Source organism: Hirundo rustica, chromosome 21 (genome assembly GCF_015227805.2).
Source record: "Hirundo rustica isolate bHirRus1 chromosome 21, bHirRus1.pri.v3, whole genome shotgun sequence".
In the NCBI taxonomy this organism is placed as follows: domain Eukaryota; kingdom Metazoa; phylum Chordata; class Aves; order Passeriformes; family Hirundinidae; genus Hirundo; species Hirundo rustica.
The window spans coordinates 3703252-3715661 of record NC_053470.1 but is presented as its reverse complement, the minus strand read 5'-3'; the positions used below and the strand labels follow the sequence as shown (position 1 = coordinate 3715661).

The 12410-nt window shown below is 55.8% G+C and overlaps 1 protein-coding gene across 5 annotated transcripts; it reads left to right on the top strand.

The window, feature by feature from the left end:
• Positions 1-923: 923 nt before the first annotated feature.
• Positions 924-12410, top strand: LOC120762000 (mitochondrial fission factor-like). 5 transcript variants are annotated; one of them, XM_040083911.2, is made up of 7 exons: positions 924-1086; positions 3686-3904; positions 5153-5301; positions 6042-6124; positions 6635-6796; positions 9713-9791; positions 10148-12410. In XM_040083911.2, the coding sequence occupies exons 1-7, from the start codon at positions 933-935 to the stop codon at positions 10277-10279; spliced, it is 978 nt and encodes a 325-aa protein (XP_039939845.1). In that variant the 5' UTR covers positions 924-932; the 3' UTR covers positions 10280-12410. The 5 variants fall into 5 exon arrangements, with proteins under 5 accessions (XP_039939845.1, XP_039939844.1, XP_039939848.1 ...); XM_040083910.2 differs by having other exon boundaries at positions 9694-9791; XM_040083914.2 differs by lacking the exon at positions 6635-6796.

Here is a 12410-nt window from a genome sequence, read left to right as displayed (position 1 = left end):
TCCCACAAAGGGTATTGTGGGGGACAGTGACATCAATAACCACGGCTGCAGCACCATCCCCAGTGAGGATGGGAATGAACCCCATCCATCCAGCTGGAGCCCTGAACTTCACCTGGGCATGTGGTGTGCCTTCTGAGAAACCTGGAGGGTGTCCTGTGAGCCCTGAGCTGTCAGCAGGTGAGATGCAGAAAGGTTTTTCTGAGGGTCTTTGAGGGGATTGAGGTGCACAGGTTGTCCTGCTGTCCTCTGTGTGCTCCTAAACCCCTTAGATAATCCCCTTTAAATAGCAAGACTAGGGGCAGCGGGGGATTTATTTTAAGTCCTTTCAAACCCAGATTTTATGGTCAGGTCTTGGACACTGTCCCCTTTCAGAAGTGTTTAAAGCTGCCGTTAATCCCGCAGGGATCATTTTATCGCTGCGGAGGGGCAGTGATCAGCTCCGGGGGCTGCGGGGAGCGAGGAGCGGGGTTTGCCCGCAGAGTCCCGGGGATGGGGGCACGGGGAAGGCGCTGGGTTCGGTTCTGGCCCTGGCCAGAGCAGTGCCTGTGTTCGGGCTGGGCCGGGCTGGGGGCAGGAGCGCTCCCGGGAGAGGCGGCACCAGGATGAGCCGCAGCGTTAATTACCGCCGGCGGCTTTGGGCGAGGAGGGACCGGCGGGACACCGGGGGCACGGCTGGGTACCGGGGGCAGGACCGGGTACCGGGGGCTGAGCTAGTTACCGGGGGACCGTGTCAGTACCGGGGGACCGTGTCAGTACCGGGGGGAGGGCTCATTACTGGGGGGAGGGCTCATTACCGGGGGGAGGGCTCATTACCGGGGGGAGGGCTCAGTACCGGGGGGCCGGGCTCATTGCCGGGGGGCCGTGCTCATTACCGGGGGCCGGGCTCATTACCGGGGTGAGGGCTCATTACCGGGGGGCCGGGCTCATTACCGATGGGCCGTGCTCATTACCGATGGGCCGGGCTCATTACCGATGGGCCGGGCTCATTACCGGGGGGCCGGGCTGTCCCCCTGCGGGCACCGCCCCGTCCCGGCGGCGGGCGCGGCTGTTTACAGGTCGGACAAGTCGCGTCGGTCTGCGGAAAGAGTAAGTGTCCCTCCCCCTGCGGGCAGTGTCCCCTTGTCCCTCCGCACGCCCGGCCGGGGCTCTGCGGGCGGCCGGAGCCGCTGCCGCGTCCCCCGGGGCAGGGCCGGCATGTCCCCACCGGGAGGACGTGGGGGACCCGGGGATCCGCGGTGCCCGGAGCCGGCCCGGGGCAGGGGCTCACCCCGAGCCGGGTGAGGATCCCCTTCCCTCCCGCTGTCCCCTCTCTGCCGGGACGAGGCGCATCGCCGAGCCGGAGAGCAGAGCTGGGAGCAAACCCATGGCTCCCTCCAGCTCCCGGGGTGTGCTGGGCCAGGCTGGTACCCCCCTGCCTTGTCTGGGGTGTCCTGGGCTGGAGAGGGACAGAGAGCGGGAGGTTGTAGAGTTTCCCTCCCCAGGGCAGGTTCTCCTGGCTTGCAGGACTTAAACCGACTCCGGCTTAGTGAGCCGGAAATTCCCTGTCACTGCAAATCCAAGGAGAAGTGCCAAAGCGGAGGCTGAGCCTCTCCAGGCGAGAGGGGGGTGCTTGGCAAGAGCTCGAAAAAGCCCTAAAGAAAGTTAAAGGAGGAAATCCAGCCACTTAAGCATTTTGTTCTTATGAGTTTTGACAGCTGATTTTTTTTTTTTTTTTTCTTACTTCTCTTCTTAATAGCTTAGTCTCAGAGCCTGCTTCTTCTCCCTCCCATCCCTCTGTTCCTTGGGAGCTGCAGCGGTTTCACAGGTGATTAGAGAACGAACAGATCTGCCCTCTCCAGATTTACTGTTATTAATATGTGCTGGTTTCCCAGAGAACAGCCTGGGAGTGCAACACAGGCTGTCCGCTCCTCTGAAGCGCCAAAAATGTGAGGGAGAAACCTGCTGGCTTTTCCCTGGCTGGGGTCTGATTTCCTATTTTCTGTTTTCTCCTGCGGGACCGATGCTTTTTGGGACCACCCCGGGAATTCCTGTCCTGTTTATTGCCTTCAATAGGATTATTGCCTTCAATAATCCGCTTTTTTGGGGGGGTTTTGGGAGGAGCAGGGGTGTGTGTGTGTGTTACGAGACCCGTGGGATGGGGCTGGGGATGGTGCGGTGCCCCAGCAGTGCCTCCAGCACAGAGCCGGTGCAGGGGCAGCGATGCCAGTGTCTGCAAGGCTGCAAGCAGAGGGAATCCCTGCTGCTGATGCCGGGCAAATCCCTGTGTCATTAAAAGGTTCTTAATGACCCAGGAGGAGGGAGCAGCACGAGGTGAGCCGTCGCTGGACGTGCTGGTTGTGGCAGGTGCAGAGCTGGTTCTGCCACCCTCCTGTGCCCGGAGTGCCAAGGGCTGGCAGCTGCAGGGGACAGGTCCTTCCCCAGGGCTTTCCTCCTGCTCCTCTCCCCTGGGGGAAATCCTAAAGGGTTACAGGGGGCTGGGGAAGGAGAGGGGGAGCAGTGAGGGGGTGGTGGACAGCCCTGGCTGCTGCTGGCCCCTCTTAGGGTGGAGATTTTTTTTTTGATAGGAGCAAAGAAGGACCTTTTTGGGCATGGTGAGATCAAAAGGTGCCAGCAAGGAGGGTGCAGGGGTGCTGTGCACGCGTGTTTGGAGTGCCTGGGCAGCACTGGGGTTAGGCTGAGGTCTCCCAGCCTCAGCACCTCGTGCTTGTTGGGATTTTCTCCTCAGCTGCAGCTTTTTGGGAAAGAATAACGCACATGCTGGGAGCCAGGAAGGTGACTTTTGGGGCTCCTCTCTTGGAAGAGTACATTAATTGCCCTCTGCTTGTGTGGGTCAGGGAAAGCCTTGGGACATTGTGGCCCCAGAGCACTTCTCAAAACCTTGGCAAAAGGGAAACTGAGGCACGGGGCTGCTGTGTGCCCTGAGAGCTGCAAAGCCCCCGGTAGTGTCTGTGTCTCATGCTGTCGGCTGCTCCCAGGAGCAGTGAGAACTGAGGGCTGTGTCCCTCCTTGGTGTTGGTCCCCTCCTGGAAGAAAGCCGAGCTGGGGGCTCTGCTCCAAGCTGAGGAAGGGGATGTGTGGTTTTCCTTCCCCTCTGGGAGGGTGGTTCAGCATCTGGCAGCTCTGCTCGGGGTAAAATCCATCCTTGGCTGGATGTGTGTCACCCAGGAGTGCTGGATCAAGGGGGGAATGGGGTATGGCCCTGGGGATACTGCAGTGAACGTGTGTGTGAGGGGAAAAGCTGATCACCAAAGCCTTTCCTGTGGTAACCTGGAAGCCCCTCACCAAAAAGTGTGTTTTGCTTTTAGAAAAAAAGCAAAACGTCTGTCCATCAGGCGTTTTTCCTCCAAGGTGTATATGAACACAAAAATGTGATCCCAGCACTCCAAAAAAAATGTTACTTCTGGATAGAAAATAGGTTTTTTTCACTAGTTTTTATGGTACACGAAACTTTTTTTAGTTTTGACTGCAGCCTTTTCCCTGCCAGCTGGGCGCTGTGGGACATCCCCTTCTCCCACACAACTCCTGCAGTGCCTGTCTTTCGGGTTATTTCTGCCTGTATTTCAGCTGATTTACGGCCTGTGTCGTCCCTGTGCAGGCGCAAGAAGAGCTGCGCCTGTTGGCACTTTTGGAAGTGCTGCTGCTGTTGTCATTTTGCAGCTTTTTTTCCCTCTGTGTGACACCCCAGGACACCTGAGGACATCTGCAAAGATGTGGCCGCTCTGGGGGCTGGACCTGAACCGTGTGCGCTGTGACCTGCTCTTCACAGAAGCCATCAACCAAAGGATGCAGGTTCCCAACAGGCTGAAGGTGGCAGAGAGCTGCAGCCCTGGTGACAGGAGGACAGTGGCAGAGGATGTCCCTGCGTCCTTTCGGATGCACATCCCTGACAGGATTTCTCTGGCAGGTTGTTCTCTGGGTTGTCTTTTGGGGTGGCTGGAGGTTGGTGGGGCACTACAGCATTGCCTTGGTTTGGAAAGACAGGTGTCTGCCAAGGAAAGCCAGAGCTTCCCTTGGAATGGAGAATGCAACGCCCCTTCCCTCCAAATTGTTATAATTTTGCAATTGAGGGGCTTTCGGGCAAAGATATGGGAATAGGAATAACGGTTCTTTACTAGGAATATTCAAAACAAAACGAAAAAATCCCAAGCAAACAAAAAACTCCTAGAAACACTGACAGAGTCAGAATACAACCTGACACCTTGTTGGTCAGGGTGTTGGGAACAGTCCAAAATAAATCCTCCTGCAGTGCCAGGTGTGGTTCTGTTGGAGCAGAGATGATCCTGTAGAAGCTCCAGTGGTGCTGAGATGGCTCCGGTGTTCCTCTGGCAATCCAGTGCACACAGCCTGTGCTGCTGTTCCCAATGCCAGCTGTGATCCAGCTGGGAATGCCGGGCTCCTCCCCTGGGTGCAGCATCTCCCCATGGATGATGGAATTGTCTCGGCCCTGCAGTGAGCCTGGATGGCCCAGGAACAGCAGAGATCCCTGCAGGGAGGATGGGTCCTGGAGGGGATAAAGAACACTGCTCACCTGGTTTAACAGCTGGCCATTGACAGAACACACCCAGCCCCTCCAGACCAGAGTTATCAGGATTGGGTCATGGAAGAGATAAAGAAAACCCCTCCCCAACAGGTTTCAACAGCTGGCAGTAGAATACAGACTTTTGGTTACATCTTGCAACCCAAGACAAACATCCCAGGGAGCAGGACCCCTTTATGAACCCCCCTTTCGTTTGCTTTGCTAGAGGGGAGGATGGAGGCAGAAAATGCAGGCACTTCTCTTCAGGAATGTAGGGCAGGATGGTGGATGGGTCGGGAAGAGGTGGGCAAAGGTCACCAGCAGGAGTCTGGAGGGGCTTTAATTCCAACAGTTGAGGAGCAAAATGTGGAGGCATCTCCCTCCATGTTCCCTCTTGACCTTTGGTGGGGTCCCTTCTTTGGGATGCAGGACATTTGGCCCTGTCTTTGACAAACAGCTCTGAAACCTTGCTGTCCTGAACAGTGTCTCTGCCTCTCTGGGCTGTCCCAAAAAGCCAGGGCAGTGTTTGTCCACCTGGCACTGGACACGGGCTGGACTCTCCACGTGGGTGCATCTCTCTTCCCTCTCCTGAGGCCATTCAGGTCGGCTTAACTCTCCCCCCTCTCCTTTCTCTAGAGATACCAGACACCAGCTTGAGGCCAGTGCTGTTGACCCAGCCGAGGAAGGTCCCCTCTGTTGTGGTGCACGTGTCCCCAGACCCCTCTGGGGACCTCCCTTTCCTGCCCTCGGGCAGCAGAGCCAGCGCCCAGCGCCGCAAGCGATCGGTACCTATGGGCAGGGGCTGGGGTGCCTGGGGTGGGGAGCGGGAGCCATCCCAAACTGGGGCTTCTCCAGATGGCTGTTATCACCCCAAGCCAGGGGTCTTCTTCCAGCAGGCCCTAGGAGTGAGGGGGTGGGGATGGTGGGATCTCTTTCTGACCCGGAACCAGCACACCCCTGTGTGCTGGGACCTTGACCCAGCCGCATCTCCTGCTGCATTTCGCAGGCTAAGGTAGGTGCAGTCCCACCACTGGCTGGTGCTGCTACTTTTTAAATGCTTTTTCAGCCTGTTTTTCGTCTTGATGGAGTATGAAGCACAGCTGGTTCATCACAGCAGTGTAAAGGGTTCTGGGGTCAGAGCCAAAAGCAGATTTTAACCTTGTGTGAGACCCTTTCAAAGAGAGGTCCCAGGCATGGGCAGGCAAAGGCTTGGTTTGGCTGCTGGAGCTGCTGTTCTGCCTCCTCAAGTGCTTTAACCTCCCTGAAATTGGAGAGCAGAACCTGGCTGGGTTAGGTTCAGGGGTTTTGATCTGGCTGGAGCTCAGATCAGCAGGCTCATGCTGGGACCCTCTGTCTGCTCTGGGCATGTCTCCCCACCTGCACCAGCATCAGGTGCCCAGGCTGGGGCTCCTGTAGCGCTCCCACTGAGCACTGAGTGCGTGCTGATGGGCCCTGGCCCTGCACCCCCACAGGGCACCAGCCTGGGCTCAGCTCTGTGCTGACGTGCTTGTGTTCGATCCCACAGGGCCACCACAGCAGCAGGTCACGGAGGGACAGGACCCCGAGTGACTGTGCCCAGCTGGCAGCACCAGGACAGCACCAGGAGGGGTGAGCACGGGCCCAGAGCCCCCCAGGGCGGGTGGGGAGCAGCATCTCCTCTTGCTGGGCTGTTTGGTGTTGCTGTCCTGAGAAGGGGCAGGGGGGGATCCAACCCAGAGCAGTGCAGTGCCTGGCATTCCTGCTCATCCATGAGAGGAACATGGCCTTTGGTGCCAGAGGCTTGGCCTTGGGCAGCTTTGAAGGCTCATGGAGTGTCTGCAGTGGGGAAATTGTCTCTGAGCTGATCCCAGAGCAGGGACTCCTGTCCCACTTGAAGTCCAGAGCTGTCCTGGGTGGCAGGAGAGCAGCTTGGGCACACAGCCATGGCTTCGGAGGAATCAGCTGGCTGCCTCTGAGTCTGGGGGCTGCTGGAGAGGGTCTCCCAGCTGATCTGGGTGTCAGTGGCATTGCCCAGAGACGCTTGGAGCTGCTGGAGGGCTGAGGGGCAGTGCCTAATGCCAGGCTGTGCCCTGTTGTGCGAGACCAGGGAGTAACAGGCGTGATTCTGTGTGCACCCAGGCCGGACTCGTGTCCCCTGCCTGCTCCCAGTGCCCCTCTCCCCCTCCTCACAGAGGCAGGCAGGATCTACTCCATGCAGAACATCTTCCACACCATGTACCTGCTGGGCCAGGTGCTCTTCCACCGTGTCCAGGACTCTCTGCAAGACCCAGCACTGCCCAGGTGACTTTGGCTTGTCCTGAGCCAGCTCTCTGTCACTCTGCAAGGACTGGCCTGTGCCTTGCTGAGGCATGAGCCAGGCACGAGCTCTCTAAGCTGTGGGCTGCAGGATGCTCCTGCATGGCTGCCTTGGACCTTCTCCCTCACCTGTCCTGTCTGCCAGGCCTTGGTGCACCTCGCTAACCCAGCCGGGCTTGAGTCTGCAGCTCAGCTTAACACCAGTCCCCTGGGCACCCCTGACCCAGTGCTGCTGTGGCATTGCTGGGGCTTTGCTGCTAAGCCAGGGCTGATTTTTCTGTATGTTTTCATGGCTTGGAGAGGGCTGTGTGAAGGGAATCAAAGTCCAGAGCAGATGGCGTGACCCAGGTGCTGTCCCTGCCTCTCCTGCCAGCTCCTAGCACCTTTGGCTGTGTCTTGGTCACTCTTAATTCACCTTTCCATGGACTGGCTGCACCCAGCCCGCAGCCAGTGCCCCTGGTGTCCCTTTGTGCTCCCTGGAGCGGGTGTGCAGTGGCCTCAATCCCTCCAGGTGCGCTGGAGGAACCATCTCCCCCACCCTTTTCCGTGCCTCTGCAGTAAATTCTCTTTGTTCAAAGACACCCTTGCAGCCTTAAGGTGTCCCCACTGCTCTAAGGCTGCTGAGCACCTGGAGGGACATCTAAATACTTCTCATTCTCCTTGAGCAAAGCCTCCAGGCGGAAAGGGAGGAGAAGCAGCATCCATCATCACATCCATCATCGGTGGCACATCCTGCCTTCCCTCCCCAGCTGCCTGCTGCTTGCTGATGATCCAAAGTGCTGTCTCTGCTCTTAAAAACTGTAGGCTGAGCCTGTCTTCAAACATCATTTTAAATTCTTAATGACCAAGAGATCTGGTTAGTGGTTACAAAAGACCTTCTCCCTCCTCCCCCCAGCAGTGGAGGACATTCAGGCCTGCAGAGCTGCTGTAATGCAGTGGGATGACTTTGGGGCCTCTCCCCACATCTTGATCTCCCTTTGAAGCCAGCCACCCTCAAACACCTCTTCCTAGTACTTTACATCCCTTCAGATGCAGACATACGACAGCTTTGTACCCCTGCGCAACAATAAAATCAACAAAAAGACTGTGCTGGCTTGTTTGTCCCGAAATTTTAGCCAAGTCTGGTCTCAGACAGAGACTGGAATATCTGGCTGACAGTGACCTCTTGAAGGGTATGAGTCACCAGAAGGCAATTTCTGGTCTCTCCTTTAAAGGGTGTTCACCTGTATCAACTGGGATTTTGAGTCAAAAGCTGCAGGATGTGTCCTTTTTCCCATGGCTCTCTACTGGGGAAAATTGCGTTTTCTTTCTCTTGTGGCTGTCATGTTACACTGCAGCTGCATTTTGTGGAGGCATTATCTCTCAAATGGAGTTTCTGACGGGGATTCAGTGAATCTCCACGGCTTGTCTTGATCAGCATCGTGATGCAAACAGGGATAAACACCCTCTCCTCCCCAGGCTCTCCGAGGAGTGGGGTTAGGTGCTTGTTAACCCCTGTGGGATCAGTGAGTGCCTGTGTGAGTTATTGGCGTGCACAGGGGAGTTTTGGTTATAGAACAGCTGATTTTGGGCCAGCCTGTTTCTGCCCACTCAGGGATGCCAGTTGTCGGGGGCTCCTTTTCAGGAGTTTAAATTCCCCGGCATTCAGGTGGTTTTAGAGTCCTGGCCCTCTGCAAAGCTCTGTGCCAAACGCAGGCAAAGACGGAGTCTTCAAGGTTGCGTGCTTCGTTTATTAGTTCTTATCTTACAATTTTCTCAGTGTCCAAAAGATGTTTGCCACGGCTCGGACATCTGGTGACTCCCCCTGTCTCTGGGCTGTCCTTATCTTTTATACTAATTGCTATGTATTCTTTATTTACTATTTCTTACCACTGTCTATCACTATTACTAAAAAGGTCATCTTTACTCTGACCCAATCCTCACTAACTACTTTGTGCCAACGTCACTGCAGAAATGGAGTGAGGGAACAAGAAGGAAGAAGAAAGAGACAACGCCCCAAATTCTCCATCTTGCCCCATTCACTCCAATGCCAAAAATTCCAAACCCACTGTTTTTTCACCCTGTGATATACTAAACTACTATTTTTCACACTCTTGTGGCCTGCAATGCTTCCTGCAGTGCAAGAAGCCTCTCCCATGGACTGAAATCAAATCCAGTGTCTCTCTGAGCCCTGGGCTGGGGTCCCAGACCCCCCTGCCCAGGTCTCTGACCCTCCAGGGCAACCAGAGGAATGCCCTGGACTCCAACACCAGCCTATGATGACAGGAGTTTATATTTTTCTCACTGTAGGTCTGCTTTATTTTGTGGCCCTGCAGTGAGGCTGTGCCTCCAGGGACTGCCCTGGACATCAGCGGTCTGTGCTGCCTCTGCAGCTCATTCCAGTGGGAACCCCTGCATTTTTCCAGGGAGGAAAGAAAGTGGTGAACGTTTGGGTTGCTTGTTTATGTTTCAGATTGCGGGTAAAATTTGCTGCAAGAGCAAAACAAAAAAAAAGTGATATCCCCCCTCCAGCTGATGGCAGCTTCCTCACCTGCTGGTGTAAACGGGATCACCCCTCCGATTCCAGCGCTGGTCCTGTGCTTCCCATTTACCTGACTGGCTCTGAAGATGCTTTATCCAGCCCTCAGTGAATTCCTGGGACTACAGAGAGTGGATGCTTAGCAGAGCTGTTTTCTCTCTGTTGCACCTCTAAAGGAACACCAGCGTGTGTTTGTTTCCTGTTGTCTGTCTGTCCTGATGGCTTGGGGCGGCTGCTGCAGGGGTGCCAGTGTGCGCGGTGGGCGTGCAGCAGGGCTGAGGGGATGCTGTGCAGGTGCTCTTTGCTTTCTCCTGGTGCAGCAGCACAGCCTGGGGACACGCTCCCCGCACGTGTCCGCCCGCAGCTCTGCTTTCCCTTTGCAGCTCCCAGGAGCCCGTCCCAGCTGCAGAGAGCGCCTCGGAGGAGGCCGGGGTGACGGAGGTGGCAGCCATGAGAAGGCAGGTGAGACGGGGGACAAGGGCTCTGGTGTTTTCTGGGAAAGCCACGGGGGGTGGGCTGGTGCTGTCACACTGGTCCTGCCTTAAGCAGAGGCAGGAGAGGATTAAATGTGTGTTGATCCATCGAGCTCCTGCGCCGAGGGGCTGCAGGACACAGCCAGACCGCTCTGGTGGCGGTGACAGGGGCTCAGATGCTCTCTGGTGGGAACAATCTTTTCCTGAAGCGCCTGCCGCAGACCTGAGGTGCTGCTGCCACTCCTCCCACGCAGAGGTAGCTGCTGGGTAGCTCCCATCTTTCCATCCCTCGCTGTCCCAAGCTCCCGGGGTGCTGACAGTGCATCCTGGCTGCTTCCCTTGCAGCTGGCGAGGATCTCGGGGAGGCTGCGCGTGCTGGAGGAGCAGAGCCACGCCTGGAGACAGAAGGAGGCCCTGGTGTACTCGGTGATGATCTCTGCTTGCCTCATCAACACGTGGCTCTGGCTCAGAAGATGATGGCCCGTGGCTGACCTACCCTGCTCACCCTGGCAGGGTGGGTGAGGAGCATTTCTCGTGCACTTGCCAGCTGTGAAACTCTTTTTTTCGTGACTTTTTGCACTTTTGGCCCTCGAGAATCTGTGTCCTTCAGGCCTTGATGACAGTGGAGATGTGAGAAGCTGCTGTGAAGAGCTGAGGTCTCCTAAGAACTCTGGGGGCACACAGGAGATGTCTGTTCTGTGCAGTTGTCCTCAGGCTGCCAGGGGAGATGTAAACTTGAGGTGTTGGGCGTTTGGGGTGATGCCTTGGGAAGGCTGAGCTGGAACAGAGACTGCACAGAGCTGGAGAATAAAGTAGATATTTACTGAAAAGCCTTTAGGGTACACCTTGGGCAGGACAGGGCAACACCCAGGGTGGACCCAATATGGTCACAAAATGGACAGGTCTCACACTTTGATCAGTTTTGGTCCATTTGCACATTGGGGTTTAATTGTCCCATTCCAGCTCCAGGTTGTGAGGTCCCATCCTTCTTGTTCCTCCCTCCAGCCACTGCTGTTTGTGCTTTTGGGGCTGAAAGTTGTCCTTGGTGTGCAGCAGGAAAAGGATTTGTTTTGTGTTGCTGCTGTGTGCAGAGAGCTGAGTGACCCTGAGTGTGAGCTCAGAGCTGCACCCTGGGCAGCACAGAACATGGAATACAGCAAAGATAAAACTTGAGGCATCATTTGACATGGGTTCCTGTTACAGTCGCAGCCTGTGGTGGGCTGGGTCCCCTGGCCACATCCCACCTTGGAGATCTCAACTCTGACCCCATAAGAATTCTCAGCCGACTGCTGTGGTCTGTTCCTCATCTTCTGTAGAGTGGCTGAGCGTTCCTCATCTTCTGCTGGGTTTTCTTTCCTTCCTTCCTTGTGCAGCTGCTGTTTGCTGGAGGTGGTGCTGCCAGGCCTCCTGTGCCACAGCCCCTCTTGCAGGAATGGAGCTGCAGGGGCCAGCAGCTCCCACCCCTGCAGCCACAGCAGCTTTGCAGATGTTCACATCCAAAGTGACTGTAAGAGCCTTGCTGACATCCTGCCTTATCCAGGGCCTCGGTTCTTTCCCAGAGAGATTTACGTGGGAAGCCTCCCCTTGGTGGCTCTCTGGGTTATAAAACCTCAGATCAACAGTGATAGCCCCAAACAGGTCAGGGAAAATTGATATTTGTTAGGCTCCCCGTGGCAGAGGGGAGTGGAGGAGTGTCTCTCCCAGGTCTTGCTGCCAAACTGCAGCTTCAGGGGTGGTGCAAGAACATGGGTGAGGGAAACTCCTGACCCAGATGCTCTTTAGCTGTAAACAAGCTCAGTCTAACAGCTTTTCTGTTCGTTTCCTTCTCTAGAGTTTAGCAACACCTGATTCCGAGGTGACTTTGAGATGTTTTTGGTGGCTCGTCCAGCACATCTGCTGGAGTTGTGCATGTAGGCTCTGGGGGGCAGGTTTTGGCAAGGCTTAACAGGACCTCTCTGCATCACCTATAGCTAATTATAGTTGGATCTACATGTCATCCAGATGTCCCAACAGCTTATTTACAGACACCAGCGCTCAGATGTTTCCTGCTTGACACCACATCAAGCGCTCGTGACCGCGAATCTGGCAGCTGGACGGTGATTAATAAAGAACTGTCCCAAAGTAATTGCAGGTCTGAACCTGTGGCCGATTGCTGAGCTGGGGAGAGCGCTGGGGTTTATTGCAGACAAGAGCCAGGGTGATGTGGTGGGCTTGGTGTGCTGTGCTGTGGCAGGGGGATGTGCAGCTCAGGGGGCTCCTGTGGCTCAGGGAGGTGGCCAGGGTCGCCAGGGCACCTTGCACAACTGTTCTGTGTGAGTCGTGCCAGGAATTGAGGTAAATTGCCTGATTTCTCTCCTCTGAGAGGTGTTAACGTGTTTTGGAGGAAGCCTGTGTTTGGGGTTTATTTAGGGTAGAAGGGATGACTTCGGGAGGGCACACCACCTTCAGAGTGTGGCTTGAAGGGGTTTGGAGGAGAGCTGGTCAAACTGGACGTGTTCTCATGGGCTAGTTACTGGCAGGTAGTGGAAGATATAACTTCTATGTAGGGCATAAATCTGGAAATACTGGCCACAAAATGCATATTTTAATAAACTCTGTGTGTTCTGGA

Bases quoted from the DNA above. Each gene is read 5' to 3' on its own strand.
- LOC120762000 (XM_040083910.2), top strand. From the start codon at position 933: ATGGGCCGTGCTCATTACCGATGGGCCGGGCTCATTACCGATGGGCCG. The intron at 1,087-3,685 runs GTAAGTGTCCCT...GTGACACCCCAG, and splicing joins CGCGTCGGTCTGCGGAAAGA to GACACCTGAGGACATCTGCA. The intron at 5,302-6,041 runs GTACCTATGGGC...TCGATCCCACAG, and splicing joins CCCAGCGCCGCAAGCGATCG to GGCCACCACAGCAGCAGGTC.